The sequence below is a fragment of the Boleophthalmus pectinirostris genome, unplaced genomic scaffold (assembly GCF_026225935.1).
Source record: "Boleophthalmus pectinirostris isolate CB_2022bp ecotype Guang Dong unplaced genomic scaffold, ASM2622593v1 HiC_scaffold_1, whole genome shotgun sequence".
Lineage (NCBI taxonomy): Eukaryota > Metazoa > Chordata > Actinopteri > Gobiiformes > Gobiidae > Boleophthalmus > Boleophthalmus pectinirostris.
The window spans coordinates 36497744-36516081 of NW_026570970.1; the positions used below are offsets into that span (position 1 = coordinate 36497744).

An 18338-nucleotide genomic window follows, 5' to 3' on the forward strand; every position below is an offset into this window, starting at 1 on the left:
CGTTTTCTACTGCAAATTTCACGACTTGCAGTTTGTAATCTGCAAAATCTGATTTTGTTTTAGGGTTTATTTGTGTTCAGTTTTCTCAGTCGTCTTCATAAGTTTGTTTAAATGTTAAATTGTTCAGTGGTGCAGAAGTAATGGTGCGATCGACTGACATGATCCAGACAGAACAGAGGCTCTTTCTGCAGGAGACATGTGCAGTAGAGTGAAGTGACAGTGGTACAGGAGGAACAGGAGCAGCAGATACTCACACACAAGACTAGAACCTCTCACCACTTCACTGTCAACATTTGAATATATAAGTCACACCGGAAACATCCAAACCATGATAAAAAGTGCCACTTAATAGTCTGAAAAATAAGGTACTGATAATAAATCATATAAAGTAAACTTAAGGTAATGAAAGAATGTGTCTACGAGTCCTACTTTTTAACCCCAGACCCAAACCAGATCAGGAAGTGAAATACATAGACATACTTTTTAGTTGACAAAAACTACTTCTATATGGGTTAACTTACCTTTGTCTGAGGTCCAGAACAGACACTGCTTAAACACTTTCTGAAGATGTGAGTTTGGTCACTTGTGAACCTTCCAGAGGTCAGATGGGTGTGATTGACGGGCAGATTGGCCAATCAGAGGGATTTCTGCAGAATCAATGAGCGAAACACTAAATTTTATTCATCTGAGGAAAGAGAAACGTGTTTTTGTTTGTACATGATGTTGACCAAAGTGCTCGTTCGTTTCATGTGTCACATCTAGACGAGGTTGAGTGTCCAGACTGTCCGTGCACACTCTGTTGTCTGAAGCCCGAAAAAACATGACCATCCAATCAGATTTGTTTGAGTAACGCGTGAAACTAAAAAGCTCATTGGTCCCCATCATTAAAGACGCACTGTGTAACTTTCTAATAAAGTGTCCAGCACCTGCTTGATTCCATGTAGATGTTATTGTTTTTTCCTACAGTGCAACATTTAATTTAACCATTATATCTCCATGACCTCGTCACCAGGCCAAGTTACAGGTCAGATCTGTGGAGAGGTGGGCCCGATCGCAGTAATAATGTACATGGTTTGCAGTAGTTTAATAAATAAAAACATAAAAATTGAATAAATACAAGATATATTTGTTTAAGGGCATACTGTGGAACATTCCAGACAAAGTCATAATATCACCATGGAGACAAGCAGATAGCAGAAAAGTTACACAGTGCACCTTTAATAAATAAACTGACTTTTCTTTCTCAACAAACTAATATGCTTCGCTCATTGATTCTGCACACATCTGTCATGTTTTTCAGCCCTCCGTGAAAATATTTGCTCTTATTTTTTGGTCGTAAGCAGCCATATTTGTTTTGATACAGACGGACCATAAGCGTCCCTCATTGGCTCATCCACCTGTCCATCTGAACTTGGGAAGATTCACCGGTGACCAGACTCACACCTTCAGAAAGCACTGGAGAAGTGTATAATACTTAAACTAAAAAGTATTCTATTCAAAAGACTCAAACGTTTGTGTAGACATCTGTTTATTATCAATCAAACAACAGTCATTGCAACCAAAATGCCGAGTGGACATTTCCACATGTAGTAAAATACCTCCCATAAAAAACAAAGTGCCTTCTGGTGCAAAAACAACATGAACACAAGAATCAAATGACTATAGTTCAAACATGTTAATACTGAAATGTAAAAGACACTGGAATGTTCTGAGCAGCAGCAGCAGAGCCGAGCGCACACGAGGATGTGGAGAGAACTGATTTTGAAAATAAGAAAGAGTGTGATTGGTCTAACAGGTATCCACACTTCAAACTTTCTATCAAAAACACCTGGCTGTAATCAGGGCAGTCTTGTGTGATGTCACATAGTACTTGAAATTGCAGAGGCCACTGAAGTCCAGCCTAGTGCAGCAAGATGGATTCTTGCTGGATGGATTCTTCTTTTTGAGTTCACAAACTCACGAGAATCCATCTAGGTTTGCTCCAACTGTACAGTTTAAATCAGACCCTCGCAGTGGTCGGCCCAATCACAGAGCTTGTCTGACAGGGGGAGGAGTTTCAGGCGACATGACGACAGCCTCAAGCTCCAGGCCCACACCACAGACTTTATATATATTCTATATACAGTCTACAGAGAGCTGCACAAACATGGTGGTGCTGGCAGACAGTGATGGTGGCTTAATTTGTATTGCAGAAACAGTTAGATTTGTTTATGGACATGTTCCCTCTCCAACATGTTCCCTTGTTTTGGTTTTACCTGCCACTAGTTGGATACTTAATTTTGACAGGTTTGCCGTGATTGGCTAAAAAGAAACTGGTGGGTGGGCACTTTGGGGTGGTTCACTCAATCAGCTTGAGTCATTCTGCTGCAAGTCCCTCCTTTTTCTAAACTCTTTCAGCGAGATTGATTTTGGGACTGAGATTTCAGCGGATCAGTGCAGCGTCGGCAGTGATGCGGTCGCTGTATCGAACCACTGTGTTGAAGAGGGAGTTGAGTCGAAAGGCAAAGCTCTCGATTTACCGTCAATCTATGTTCCTTCTCTCACCTATGATCATGAGCTCTGGGTATTGGCTGAAAGGACGAGATCACGGATACAAGCGACTGAAATGAGTTTCCTCTGCAGGGTGGCAGGGAGCTCCCTTAGAGATAGGGTTGGAGCTCAGTTACATGGGAGGAGCTCGGAGCAGAGCCGCTGCTCCTCCACGTGGAGAGGAGCAGCTGAGGTGGCTCGGACATCTGTTCTGATGCCTCCTGGACACCTCCTCAGGAGGTGTTCCAGGCATGTCCCACTGGAAGGAGACCCTGGGGAAGACCCAGGACACACTGGAGGGACTATGTCTCTGGGCTGGCCTGGGAACACCTCGGGGTCCCCCGGAAGAGCTGGAGGAAGTGTGCGTGGAAAGAGAAGTCTGGGCCTCCCTACTCAGACTGCTGCCTCCACGACCCGGCCCCGGATGAAGAGGAAGAAAATGGATGGATGAATGGCTTTCAGCGAGAGCCGTTCCAGAGGGATGATGTGTAGAACTCAGTTCAGAGTGATTCAGATGAATCAATCTGGCATGAGTCAGCTCACACTTACATTTATACATTTGCAGCAGAAAGCTGCAAATATACCTAGTTAGCATTAAAGTTGCCAAAAAAATGATTAGGAGTGGTAGATAATGTTATTAAAAAAAACATATTCACAGTTTCGTAACCAAATTAACGTGGATTTAATGTTTTTAGTTCCACTTTAATTAGATTTTTAAAAACATTTGAATAGGGCCAGTAGAGGGCACTGTTGTACTAGAAATGATGACTCATTCCTCTTCTGTGGAAACCATAATCACAAACTTCTCTTCTTGCAGATGAAGTCAGGGAAGGTTGGTGGTTCAAATGCTGCTCAGACTAATACATACTGCTGTTGTGTCCTTGGGCAAGAGGCTAACCACTCTGCCACTGCACCAACCCCAACACAAATAGAGTTTCTAGAGAGAGTCTCCAGTCCTGTCTGTTTAAACTCTGCTGCTGCTGCGAAACTGAAGCTACATTTCATAATCATATGTCATCAACACTGGACGTACAAAAGGAATGTTTTAAACAAATGCATTCACTCAAACTGCTCGAGTATGAAAAATCCCACACTGACCGTACCTCTGAACGTTACATTATTTACACCTGTCACCTGTACTCAAAACTATGAGATTCTGTTTACAAAAATATCTCTTTTCTACAATGGGAAGTGCACTGCAAAACAATCCTGCTTCAAATCATGACTTGGATTCTCAATATTCATTTTGATTTAATTTTTTCAGGTTTATTTTGGCCTCATTTGAATATAAGGTTTTTATTTTTGTTAGTGTTGGTTATCATTATTATTAATATGATATAATTAAAATTACACACTATTTATTAGTGTAGAGTTAAAAATCCCACGCAAATATTATTACTTTTTTTTTTTTTTTTTCAGTTAATCCAAAGCAAATGTTTTACTTTCAATGATCATAGTCCACACACATGGACATGGTTAAAGTATGTGTGACAAATTCTGGTGAAATTTCCACTTAATTGAGTTACAGCTGTATAAATATAAATTATAGTTTCAATCAAGAACACAATTAGTGAAGAAAAGTTGAAAAATATGTTGAGAACAGTAAACTCTCTAGAGCAGTTCTTCTCAAATAGCGGGGCGTGCGATGCCAGAGGGGGCACGTGTGACCTCGGGGAATATGTTTTTTTTTTTCGTAAAGTGTAAATGCACATCCACTACAGTAGTTGGCAGTGACGCTCTCATTGTCGGAGTGAGCGCACGGAGTATTAGCACTATAGAGCAGGAGATATGAAGTGCAGAGAACAAACGGTATGTAAAGCGTCTGTAGCGCTCGGCTTCACTGTGACTACGACGGGAAACGAGGAAAGACCGCTGCGTTTACTGTGACTAAAAATGTTGGCACCGGACAGCATGAAGCCAAATAAATTACAGCGTCACTTAAAGACATTACAGCCCAATCCTGCTGATAAGCCGTTTGAGTTTTTTCAGAGAAAACATGCTGAATATTACAATAATCATCCCGCTCTACTGGAATCATATAAGGCAGGGGTGTCCAAACTTTTTTCATCACGGGCCACATGTCTAAACACAGATGAAGCAGAGGGCCGATCGAGGGCCATAGACTGGAGCTCAATACAGTGAATAATTGAAATATGTGCATGTTTAACACTTTAGAATAAGCCATCAGTCTTTATTCACTCATTTCAAAATTCTCAAACCACACATTAAATCTTCAATATTTGCTTTATCAAAGTAGATTTTCAAAAAACTTGCGGTAAAAAAGTTCATTTTTAATTGATGCAAAGTAATAGGGGCCAAATCACCTGGAACCCCGAGGGCCAAGAAAAATTTGTCCGAGGGCCGCATTTGGCCCACGGGCCGCAGTTTGGACATGCCTGATATAAGGTGACATACCAAACAGCAGAGGAGCTGATTCTGCTGCAGCATTACACGTGGTTTCTGTCACGCTGGATGAAGCGAGTGCCCCGAACTATAACAGACATGATCTTTAAAGACGAGGAGAACACAGGAGCGGACGCCTCATGACGCAGGTGAACACAGTGAGTAATATGGACGGACACGTGCTGCAGGTACTGAAAGCTACTCCTGAACTACTACTACTACTACTACTACTACTACTACTACTACTACTGAAGGCGAGGGTGCGATTTGTCCATGTTTGGTAGTAGTTCTGAGGAATGAAGGGACACGAGACATGTTTTCTTCTTCCTAGAGTGGGCATGACAGAAAATAATTGAGAAACACTGCTCTAGAGCAGACATGTCAAACTCAGGCTCGGGGGCCAAATTTGGCCTTGTGTTATAATTATATTTGGCCCGCGAGATCATATCAAACATGTGTTAAAGCTGCCCGCTGGCTGCAGATAGACTATAGACACATGATTTATTTAAAATGTTGTTATTATTTTATATTTTGCATGTTCTGGATTCAGTGTTTAAGCAAAACTATTATTAAACATTTTAATAAGAAAAAAATGTACATTACATATCTCGAAAGGAGATACATTTTTCAATAAATATTTAGTTTGGATGTATGGATTTAGTTTGGCCCATGACTTAGTTCCAGTTTTTAATTTTGGCCTCTGTCAATTTGAGTTTGACACCCCTGATCCTAGAGGAAGTAGAGATTTCTATTTTAGAGAATCACACTTTTTTTTTTTTTTTTTTTTTGACACCAAACAGGGAGAATTCTGTTAAAAACTTTTAGTCAAATCTGAAATCTCATGATGTTGACTGTATTTTAGTCAAATGAGAGGTCTAACCTGTCATAGGCACTTTAAGAAGAACTCAAACACACTTCTTTGTAAATAATATGTACACAAAACACAATATTTAAGTAAGTTACAATGATTTAAATTAAGAACATTTTACTTTGACTAGATTTAACTTGACAAGTAAAATGATCTGACAATGGAATAAGTGTGTTTTTCTTAATTCAAGTAACATTTGATTCTGTTTCTTATTTTAAGTGCAAGGAGTTGTTGTTTTTCTTTTTTTAAGTGTAACCAGATGTATTTTCATAATTTAAGAACAAAAAGTCTTGTTCCACTGACAGATTGTTTTACTTGTCAAGTGAAATGTATTTTACTTTCTTAATTCAAGTCATCTTAACTTGGATAGATTTTAGTTTTTGTGGTGTAACTTTTTCTACTAGACGTGCTGCGATCAGGAGTTTTCAGGCCGACTTTGATCAAATGATTTTATTATTTAAAATTTACTAGTGGCTATTGATGATGAAGTTCAACCAAAACTAGTTTTTGAATCACTGGAGTTTGTGTGTTTCATGTAATTTTTGCCATGATCTTCTAGTCTGTCTACTGCCAATTTTGACTATTTCAATGCAAACTGGTTCAATTCCTGAGTTCATACTGTTGTGCTCTTGGGCAATGCATTTATAAAGCCACAAGTTTGGATTTTACTTTTGAAACTACACTAAACTTGAAAACAAGATCAATACTGAGAACTCCGGTCAGAGTTGTTTTGCAGTGCGGGGCGTTTTTCCGCTGGGTGCATATAAACTTGTGAACGTGTGGACGGATGGCGGACATCTTGGCTCGAGTTTGGCACTTCCTCCTCTTCCTCCTCTTCCTCCTCTCCTCCTCTTCCTCCTCTTGAGACGATCAGCAGCGACTGTCCAGCGGGTCCAGAGAGAACACAGCGCCCTCTAGAGTCAGTCCCATTTTGAACCCCTCCTGGAAGAATAAACAGGAACTCGGATTAGGAAGAAATACAGGAGAAGATGTTTATCGTCCAAGTGAAGAGGAAGAACAATGGAGCTTCTGCAGACACACTTTTAAATGAACAGGAAAAAAAAAGAACTCACACACGCAACACAAACCACAGACTGAACCTTGTGACAAAAAGATGTGACAAAAATGTGATAATGGTATTAAAACTATATTTGAATACACTTTTAGACACAATAAGTGCAGTTAAAGCAACACTTTGGCTACATTCAGACTGCGGGGCTTAATGGTCGATTTTTTGGCGAGGTAGTTCACATTTCCAATTATCATATTTTTTCTGACTATAAGTTACTCCGGACTGTAAGTCGCACCAGCCAAAAAATGCGTAATGAAGAAGAGAAAACATATATCAATTGCACTTTTTTGGGGAAATGTATTTTATGAAATCAGAGGCCAGGAACTAACATTTCATCTTGAAAGGCAAGTTCTAGTAATAACAGAATAAAGAACAACAGGCTGAATAGGCGTCTGGTATGTTAATGTCACATATGAACAGTTCTTCAGTTGAATATACAGTGTTGTGCAAGTTCACACTTTTCATGAACTAGTTCAAAGTTCAGTTCACACTTGTTCAAAGTGAATAGTTCACGTTCATAGTTCACAATTGTAAATTTGAACTAGTTCAAAGTTCAGTTCATTTTATTTTTAGGTGAGATCTGTAAATGAAAGGCTGAACTCATTTTTCAAACTGACTTCTAGTTTACAACAACTTTACAAGATACACTGTTGGGCAAGTGACTTTAAAACTGTAATGTGTTATTTATGACTTGTTAGTGTCATTTCAAAGTCATTTGTTACATTACAATATTACTGTATTTAAAATGTAAAACGTTGCATGACTATTGCAGCACTTTTAATTTACTCTCACCAAAAGAACTGTTAAGATGCTGAACTTTTGCACCATATATGGACTGAACCAGAACTGAACCAGGTCCAAACCAGGACTAAACCAGGTCTAAACCAGGACTGAACCAGGTCTAAACCAGGACTGAACCAGGTCTAAACCAGGACTGAACTAGGACTAAACCAGGTCTAAACCAGGTCTAAACCAGGATGAACTCAACCAGGTCTAAACCAGGACTGAACCAGGACTAAACCAGGTCTAAACCAGGTCTAAACCAGGACTGAACCAGGACTGAACCAGGTCTAAACCAGGACTGAACCAACAGTGACGTACGTCGTTCATCTCACATAATTTGAACAAATTCACGTTCAAGTTCTTGATTTACAAAAGCGTTGCGTTCAAGTTCAAAGTTCACTGAAAAATGAACGTGTTCGATGAAAGTGTTCTTTTGAACTCGTTCATGCACAACACTGTGAATATAGCATAAACAATAGAACAGAACAAGTTTATCAAACTCTCCATCTCACTCCAAATCACTACATCCACTGAATCCATTGAATTCAAGTTTCTCGCTCACTCCAAACTTTCTTTCTGCAGGAGACGTGCAGAAAACAAGCCTAGAGCTCCTTCTCGTGGCTGTCAGTCTGAAAATTTAAAAGACCCCCCAAACCATGAAAAAAAGTGCGACTTCTAGTCCGAAAAATACGGTAAATGTAACTTGTATGTGATCTCCAGTGTGAACTTTAAATGCCCCCAAAGTGTCAGAAGTCGTCTAAACATGGACGCAGCATTGAGCACCTGGAGATTTTAAAGTTGGTGTCGTACTGGAGCAGAACATGGACAGTAGGGTTATAACTTTTGGAACTTTATTCCCAAAATCAAAGTCCTGCCTCATGATTGGATGAACTTTTTGGTATAATTGAAGAAACCAAACAACATTTTCAACACTCTTTTATAAAAGTCCCCCCAAAACAAAACATATTAAATGCACATTACAGCCAATGATATGAAATGTGAAACCGTGCTAAGTTCTCACAAAGGCCATTACAAGTCAATTTAATTCAAAATGGATCAATAATAAGTTAATAACTGCATCATAATATAATGGAGTTTCAGTTTCTATTCTTGCTTTCACTTTATAAGTCATTCGATTCATCGTTGTTAACCAACACTGAGTGTGTATACATGCACATCAGTATCCCAGTTATTAGCCATATCCCGGTTATGTCAGTATTCAGGTTACTGCGTTTACATGTGCACTGAGAAACCGGGACACTCATATCCCTGTGTACATGATCAAATGGAGTATCCCGGTTTCTTGACATAATCTTACAAATGTGCAAGCTCAAAAATTAACTTAAATCAATTTCATAAACCAGGAAAAATACAAACCGTGAGCTCCTTTAGCATAAGAAGCTAAGGAGCTACGAGATCTCCCACAATCCACTGCGCACATCAAACCAACAGATTCTTCATTAAAATCTTCTGCATAAATAAACTCAACTTTACAACATATAAACCATAAAGACTATAGATCCACATCAGCCCGTTTGATCAGATCATTCAGCTTTGATCACATTTGTTTACGTTTTACAGAAACGAAACTTAAGACCGCATTGCTAATTAGCATAAACGGTTAGTGGTGATAAAAACAGCTGCTCCTTGTGCCGCTGATGCGATCAGTTTCTTTTGGACTAAAGGACACGTCTCTGTGGATTATGTGTGCTCTTTTTGTGACAGAAGAGGTGCTGATGATGGTGAGTCTGTTCTGTGTGGATATCGTATAGGAGATAGTTCATGTTTTAGCTTTTCAGCGATCACACAAGTGCAGGTCATACGAGTTCATATTGTACATGTGCAGGTTTAGCGCAGCTCTTAATTTTACAGTCATTTCACTCATTTGGTCACTTTATTTATGTTGGTCAGTTTATTTATGTCGCTACTGTTGTGGTGAAAAGACTGGAAAGTGTCTTTTGGACGCATACGCACTCAACTTTATGTTGCAGTAACCGGGGTACTGTGTATACATGTCACAAGTATCCTGGTTACTATCGGATACTGCCATAACTGGGATACTGAAACCGGGATACTGCGTTTACATGCACCATGAAGAAACCGGGATACTCAAAAAACCTGATCATAACCGGGTTATTGATGTGCATGTGTACACACTCACTGACAATCATCATTTTTTGACTTTTAGTGACCTATTTTATATGATCTTTACCCTGATTATGTGTTTTGTTCCTGTGTTATTAAAGAGAAAATTGCCTTTGGTTATTTTATGATTGAACAGATATTAACCTTCTAACAGTTTTATTCTGGTTGTTGGAGGCTTTACGAAAACTTCATTTTGAGTCTGGGGGGACTTTTTTCAAAAATATGACCAACTGAAGGTCAATTCCTTTCATTACTCGCAAAAGTTCATCAAAATATGATACAGGGTATAGAGGTTGTAAAAAAGTTATAACACTAATGTACAGCTTATTTGTTTTAAGGAGGAGATTGAGAAGGAGAAGGACGAGGTTTTTGGTCATGATGTTTTGTGGGGCAGTGGCAGTGACGTCCGTAGAAAGAAACATGTGGATGCAGAGTCACAGACAAGAGTGGTGGGACTGACATGTGCTTCACTGACACAGAGCTCAGACACAGTTTTCATCTGACATGAAGAATGTTTGTGTACATTTGTGACGTGTAGGTGGGATGAATGTGACCTGACCGTTCAGACTGAAGTCACATGTCAAAAGATCAGATATTTATGGGTTTTAGGAGCACATATCCAAGTGTCCTGGGTCACATTTGAAAAAAAATCAGATCTGTGTCATTCAGACTCATTAAAAGATCAGATACAGGAGCATAGGAGTGAAAAAATCAGATTTGGATCACTTCAGGCTGCTGTCTGAACGTAGCCCATGTGACTTTCTGGAGTTGGACGTGACCTGCATGATTCCATGGAAACAGAAAGTACTAAATTCGAGTCAAGTTTGTGGAGATGCAAGCCCACTTACAGTAAGGACGCATGTTTTTATATGTTTTTTCTGTGCAATAAACACAAAAAAAAACAGACATTTAGACTGAAAAGTTACATACTGTGGCTTTAATTTAAAACTAAAATGTACATGGCATGATTTACTAGTCTAACTGTGTTGCAAATTAGCCTTGAATCAGGACTGGAGTGTGTTACGTGTTTCATCAAATAAAACAAATACATAAAAATAATAAAACTGTATAAAATGTAATAATAATAATAAAATAATAATAATAATAATAATAATATAATAATAATAATAATAATAATAATAATAATAATAATAATAATAATAATAATAATAAATAAACAAATAAATAAAAATAAAAACAAGACAGAAAAAAATTAAAGTCAAATGTCTTTTAAACACAGTACATTTGTGTCAGATAAAGAACTTGATCTGTTCTCTTGTGATAGTGAGTATTGTGATATCCATATGTTTGTGATAAATTGTGCAGCCCAATGAACAAGCAACACATCCAAACATTTACACAGAGAGGAAAAGTACTGACCATCTCTGTCTCTGCATCAGAACCACAGAAGAGAGGGAACAGAAAGAAAAGGAGGAAAAGAGAAGAGAAACACAGGTAAGATTTACAGTCAGAACAATGTGCACTTTTCTGCCTAATGCTGGAAGAGTCATGTTAGAAACAACCGCAGTAAATTTAGATTGAGAGAGACAGAGAGAGAAAGAGAAACAGAGAAAGACAGCCAGAGCAAGTGAGACAGAAAGAGAGAGAAGAGAAACTATAGAAAGATAAACAGTGCTGATATTGCAGTTTCATGAATTCATATGTGAAGTTAATATGATTATGAGATTCAGGAGCTGGACCACGTCTCTATTAGCCTGATTCATCAGACAGTTTCACTTCATGGAAACCGTCTGACTTCACAGCATTAGGGTTCGTTCGCTCAATGTTAGGCGTGTACTTTTTTATTTAACCAATCACTGCTATTTGGTTGTAACGTATGTAAAGCGCCGCTAACGGGACTAACTGGTATATTAAGGTTTTCCCAAATCCTGTAGGAAGAAGGACAATAACATCTTTCCCCTTGATAAAATTCACCAAACATTCTCTTTGTTCTGGCTTGGGAATTGTTATCAACACAGAATATATAGCTCTTTGCTGATTGGCTGGTGCCCAAACTTGCACTTCTGGGGTTTTTGCGAATCGTCTAGTGCAGGGGTGTCAAACATACGGCCCGAGGACCAGATCCGGCCCTCCAAGACCTTTAATCTGTCCCTCGGCTGATTTTCTACTAAAATATTTTAATTATATTTTCTATTAAAATATTGGTAAATTTCTGTGGTGTTTATCACAGCAGCGTCTCCAGCGTCTCTGTACGTGGCCCCTCCCACCAGAGCAGCACAAATGAAGACTTGTCTCTTTCCAAACGCTCTTAAAGGACGATCGTTTTGACTCTTGACCGTGACACCCTCATCAGAAAAATGTCCAACATGAGAAAAGTGGAGCCGAGTGCAGAATTTTACAACAAAAATGGACTTATTCCTATTTACATACAAGTTCATGTTAAAACATTGTGTTGAAATTACATTTTTCTTAAAGTTTCAGGTTGTTCATAATATTATCATATTTTGTAAAAGTTTTCTGTAATAGATTTGTGTTTCTCTGCACAAATATTTGAACTTATTGTTATTTTTGGGGTTTATATGCCATGAGTTTTCTGATCCGGCCCCTTTGGGATCAAAGTAGGTTGGATACGACCCCCGGACCAAAATGAGTTTGACACTTCTGCTCTAGTGTATTCTGATTCCTGACCTAGTCGCTGGAGAGAAATGAAATTGAGTGGAGACACTAGGTGGCACCAGACTGTCTTTGTCTCTACCTCCTCTCCAGCCAACCACAACTTATCTCAACCACACCTTCAGTTACCCAGAAACCCTGTTTATACGGCCTTTCCCGACAACACTGTCAACATCTATCCACCGTCAATAAACATCATTATCGTGTTACATTGTTGAGGCGTGGTCCTTGCTACTGAATAAACAATAAAAGTATCAGATGTTTCTCCTGACCTGCATCTCGTCCAGTTTGGACTGTATGTCTGGAGGGAAGTCTGCAGCTCCACAGGTGAACGGGTCAAACGGCTCAGCTCCAAACAGATCTTTGTCTGAAATCAACAACACAAAACATCACATCAGATATAACCGGGAGGCATAAAGGAGCTGTAAATGATTTCCACTGTTTTGAAAATGTAAAAAAGCTGAACTTGTACATTTTAGGACCATTTGCAGTGGTCCAAAGTAGGACTGTCAAAAGAATAAAAAAAAATATTATAATTAAAAAAAAAATAATAATTTAAATTGACTTTTTCTGAATCATTTTGTCTTGAGTTTGATCGAAACTAGTCTAATGAAATTGAGATTTGAATTTTTAGTAACACCAGTGCAAAGTTCGTCCTCACTCAGCTCATGCATTCAGAACATCCTAATTATTCACCATGATGCGTTTATAAGAGCTCTTCACAACTCTCAGAGACCAGAGCAGAGTAAAAGAACTAATAACAACAACCAGCATGCTAACAAACATGTCCTGATGATCAGACAATTAAATGGTTCATAATTGGATGCAGACAGAACACAGTGGACTAATTCAGACCTCAGCGCATGGTAAAATGGTAAAAAGGTTTAAAAAAAAAAAAAAAGGTCAAAAGGTGTAGTTCTTACTGATGTCTGGAGGGGGTGAGGTGGGGGGCGGAGGGGGGCACCCGTTGGACGCCCGAGTGGGAACCAAGGGAGCGACCGGAGAAAAGGGAACCATGTCGAAGATGTCTGTGGACTGAGGCTTCTGAGACACACTGCCCGCCTGAAAACACACCACAAAATATACACCAGATGATACACAAAGATTACACACACTCTTTATTTGGACTGAATGTCTCTGAGTTAAACCTGCATTTGACCCATCCTTTAGTGTTACTGTGTTAAGCCTGGATTTGACCCATCCTTCAGTATCTCTGGGTTAGACTTGCATTTGACCCATCCTTCAGTGTTACTGGATTAAACCTGCATTTGACCCATCCTTCAGTGTCCTCTCCTGTGGGTTAAACCTGTCTTGCATTTGACCCAGTCTTCAGTGTTACTGGGTTAAAATCTGACCCATTTGACCCATTTGTCCTTCCTGCATTTGTGTCTCAGGTCTAGTGTCTACTAGTCTTTGTCCTTAGCTGGAGGAATTTAACATTTTGTTGAGCTTATTAATTTTTTTTTTTTACAATTTAGTTTTAGGCAGAAAAACATTTTAAAATGCAAAAGAAGACAAACTAAACTAAGCAAACTCCATTATAAGATCTCATTTGCATTGGCCTATAGTGGGTGGAACAGCTCAGTGCACATTCATATTTCATACACTCTTAAATACACTACACAAATTCCCAGAAGAAGTCCACTTTATATTTCTAAACCGCAGTCGCCAAAATGTGCATAATTTCTCATTTAAATTCCATAAACTTTAGCGATCTGTGGACCCAGATATGAGGCAAACATTTTCACATCGAAAATTACTTTTACTGATAACAACTGTAATTCTGATTTTACTCTTAATCACCAAAATACATTGGGCACCATTTTGTTCATGTTATTATTTGGCATATTATTTGGTATAATTATCCAATCAGATAATACTCCCTACAACTGTACAACAACTCACCCTTATGTAACAGATAATACTCCCTACAACTGTACAACAACTCACCCTTATGGAACAGATAATACTCCCTACAACTGTACAACAACTCACCCTTATGGAACAGATAATACTCCCTACAACTGTACAACAACTCACCCTTATGGAACAGATAATACTCCCTACAACTGTACAACAACTCACCCTTATGGAACAGATAAATACTCCCTAACAACTGTACAACAACTCACCTTATGTAACAGATAATACTCCCTACAACTGTACAACAACTCACCCTTATGGAACAGATAATACTCCCTACAACTGTACAACAACTCACCCTTATAGAACATATAATACTCCCTACAACTGTACAACATCTCACCTTTATGTAACAGACTCACCCTTATTTTTTGTTTATATTTATTTATTTTCTATTTTATTACTTTTTTCTATTTTTCTATTTTATTACTTTTTTCAATTTAATTTTTTTTTTTTTTTTTTTTTATTATTTTTTTTTATTGTAACGCACAGACTAATTATATTTCCTAAAAAAATTCTATTAAGCACATTGTTATTGCAGGTACAAGACATGGCCTGTAGGGGGCAGCAAAAGTCCACACAAAAGCACAGAGCAAAGGCAGAAAGGAATTGAAAGTCACATTTGCAAAGGTTGTAGTAGCAGTAAAAGTGATAGTAAAAGCATGAGTAAAAGTATTGCAGTATTTTACTCTAGGCCGCGGGATGCTGCAGCCGGGGGGCGCCGCGGCGGACAGAGGTTTGGAGGGCGGCGGCGTCAGAAGGCCGGAAGAAGACGTGTTGGAGTCCGGAGAACTGAGCGGAGAGAGGGAGAGCGAAGAGATCTCGAAACAAGAGAGGGAAAAGAGGAGAGAGGAGGGAGAGAAGGAGAGGAGGGAGGGGAGAGGGGGAGTCAGGAGAGGCTGAGGGGGGAGAGAGAGAGAAGAGAGCAAAGGGAAGGACGGAGGGAGGGAGAGAGGGATGGAGAGAGTTTCTTGTTAGTCAGAAATCAGAATATTTGAACAGAAATTACAATTTTAGTTTGCATAAATAGAGACTAAACAAAGAATAACACAGCAAGCAAGAATGAGTCATAATGTGGGCGAAGTGTCTTGCCCGTGGACACAAGGGTAGTTTTCTTTATGCTACGGCTGCTCCGCTGTGATGAAGAAAAGGGAAAGTTTTTAGCAGTGAACTTTCGGTCCTCAGACGTGTGGGTAATTACTGGTTCTTGTCCAGTTCTTGTCTGGAGCCTGCAGACCCGAGAAGAACAGAACAGAGAAGAGAGAGAGACGGAGAGGAAGAAGGGAGAGCAGAGGAGAGGAGAGAGAGGGAGAGAGAGAGGAGAGGAAAGAGAGAGAGGGAGAGAGAGATAGATTGAGAAAAGGGCAGAGAGAGGAGAGGAGAGAGAATGTGAGAAAGAGGAGAGAGGGAGGGCTAAAGGAGAGAGAGGAGAGAGAGAGAGATAGAGGAGAGAGGAGAGAGAGAGAGAGGGGAGAGAGGAGAGGAGGAGAGGAGAGGAGAGAGAGGAGAGATAAAGAGAGAGAGATAGAGGAGAGAGAGGAGAGAGAGATAGAGAGAGAGAGAGGAGAGAGAGAGAGAGAGAGAGATAGAGGAGAGAGAGAGAGAGAGATAGAGGAGAGAGAGAGAGAGAGAGAGAGAGATAGAGGAGAGAGAGATAGAGGAGAGAGAGATAGAGGAGAGAGAGGAGAGGAGAGGAGAGAGAGATAGAGGAGAGAGAGAGAGAGGAGAGAGAGAGAGGGAGAGACAGAGGAGAGAGAGTGGAGAGAGAGGGAGGGATAGAGGAGAGGAGAGAGAGACAGATAGAGGAAAGGGCAGAGAGAGGAGAGGAGAGAGAATGTGAGAAAGAGGAGAGAGGGAGAGCTAGAGGAGAGAGAGAGAGAGAGAGGAGAGAGAGACAGAGAGAGAGAGAGAGGAGAGAGGAGAGAGAGTGAGAGAGAGGGACAGTTAGAGGACAGAGCAGAGAGGGGGAGAGGGAGGAATAGAGGAGAAAGAGGGAGAGCTAGATCAGAGGGCAGAGAGAGAGGAGAGGCATGAGAGAGCAGAGAGAGAGGAGAGCGGGGAGAGATAAAAGAGAGCGGGGGGTGGGGATGGATAAAGGAGAAAGAGGGAGAACTAGAAGAAAGGGGAGAGATGGAAGAGAAGAGAGAGACAGAGCAGAGAGGGAAGAGAGAGGGAGAGGAGAGTGGAGAGGAGAGAGAGAGAGAGAGAGAGAGAGAGAGAGAGAGAGAGGGGAGAGTGAAGAGGAGAGACAGGGAGAGCTAGAAGAGAGGGGAGAGAAGATAGAGGAGAGGGCAGAAGGAGGAGAGGAGAGAGTGGGAGAGCCAGATGAGAGAGCAGAGAGAGGAGAGGAGAGAAAGGGAGAGATAGAGGAGAGAGCAGAGATGAGAGAGAGGGAGGGAGAGATAAAGTAGAGGGCAGAGAGGGAGAGACAGAGGAGAGAGCAGAGAGGGGGAAAGGAAAGGACAGGACAGAGGAGAGAGAGGGACAGCTAGAAGAAAGGGAAGAGACAGGGGAGAAGAGAAAGGGAGAGACAGAGCAGAGAGGGGACAGAGGGAGATGAGAGAGGAAGAGAGGAGAGAGCAAAGATGGGAGAGAAGAGAGAGAGATATAGAGGAGAGAGCAGAGAGAGGAGAGAGAGAGAGAGAGAGGGAGAGATAAAGAAGAGACAGGAGAGAGATAGAAGAGAGAGAGGAGAGAGGATAAGAGAGACAAAATAGGAGAGGGTAGAGGAGAGAGAGGAGAGAGAGGGAGAGAGAGAGAGAAGAGAGAGACAGATGGAGAGAGAGAGAGATAGAGGAGAGGTAGACAGAGGAAGAGATAGAGGTATCAGAGGCTCTCAGCTGGGCCTGGTTCTGTTCAGAATCACAGCAGAGACACTGAACTGTGGGAGGCTCAGGCTAAAAGAGGAAACTCACACTATTTCTGTTACACTTAGTCGTTTTTTGGGGGTTTTTTTGGTCTGGAGTTCGGTCGACTCGGCGGGGGGCATTCCTTTAATGTTAAAAGGAACATCTAGCTAAGTTAAGACGACTTGAATTTTAAGTTTGATCGTGTTTTGAAGTAGATTTCACTTGATAAGTAAAAGAATCAACGGAACAAGACTTTTGAAGCGCTTTCTGCTACGTCAAACGCGTCATCGTTGTAGCAGCTTTTGTTTGTTGTCATGTGGGAGGGTGGCAGAAATACACTGGAATTTGTAAAAAAAAAACAAAAAAAAAACGCAGAATCAATCCAAAAAACTCTATCTAAAATCTAAAATACAAGGCCCAAACATCACTCTTAGAAGGTACAAAGCTCTGAAAAGTTGAGTTTGCATGAGATGGGCCCTTTAAAATATAAAAATACATCTTGTTACACTTAAGATAAAAACCAAAACTTTGCACACAGTTTAGCTTGAATCAAGAAAATCACACTTATTCCATTGGTAGATTAGTTTACTTGTCAAGTTGAAGCAAAATGTTCTTAAAGGGATAGTCTGGAATTTTGGACATAGGGCTTCATTTCCTAGTGATCCAGAGTGTTGGAGACGTGTGGAGACACTTTTTGAAATATTCCACCCAGTCCTTGTATTTACAGAGGTCGCTGGTGCTAGGTTAGTGCATGTCAATGGTCATAGTTCTCCTGCCACTAAAAACAGTCTTACCCACTCCATAAAACACCCGAAACAAATCTATTATTACACCAGACTGTCCATGTGAATGTCTGTGTTGATAGAATCATTTTAGAAGTAAAAGAGGAGAAAAATTCAGTTTGTCGACTGGACAAAAGTTAGTTTGGTTGAAGATGTTTCGCAGCTCATCCAAGCTGCTTCTTCAGTTCTGGACAGACGAGAGAGCAGCAGTGGACCTCAGTCTGCTGTACATCTCCACGGGCCACTCATTTGAGGACAGCGAGGTACAGATTTTAGCCAGAGAAAAGAATTGGTTTGAGAGGGGAGTGAAAGAATCCATTTTTGTTAAGAAAGAGAATCTTTCTCTAAAT

The 18338-nt window shown here is 40.2% G+C and overlaps 1 protein-coding gene across 1 annotated transcript in view; it reads right to left on the reverse strand.

The window, feature by feature from the left end:
* Positions 1-1511: 1511 nt before the first annotated feature.
* The window catches only part of gulp1a (GULP PTB domain containing engulfment adaptor 1a), a 301457-nt gene continuing 284630 nt past the window's right edge, over positions 1512-18338 (reverse strand). The window contains 3 exon segments of the mRNA XM_055161647.1: positions 1512-6742; positions 12707-12801; positions 13358-13496. Of these exon segments, the coding sequence (XP_055017622.1) occupies positions 6671-6742; positions 12707-12801; positions 13358-13496 (306 nt within the window). The 3' untranslated portion in view covers positions 1512-6670.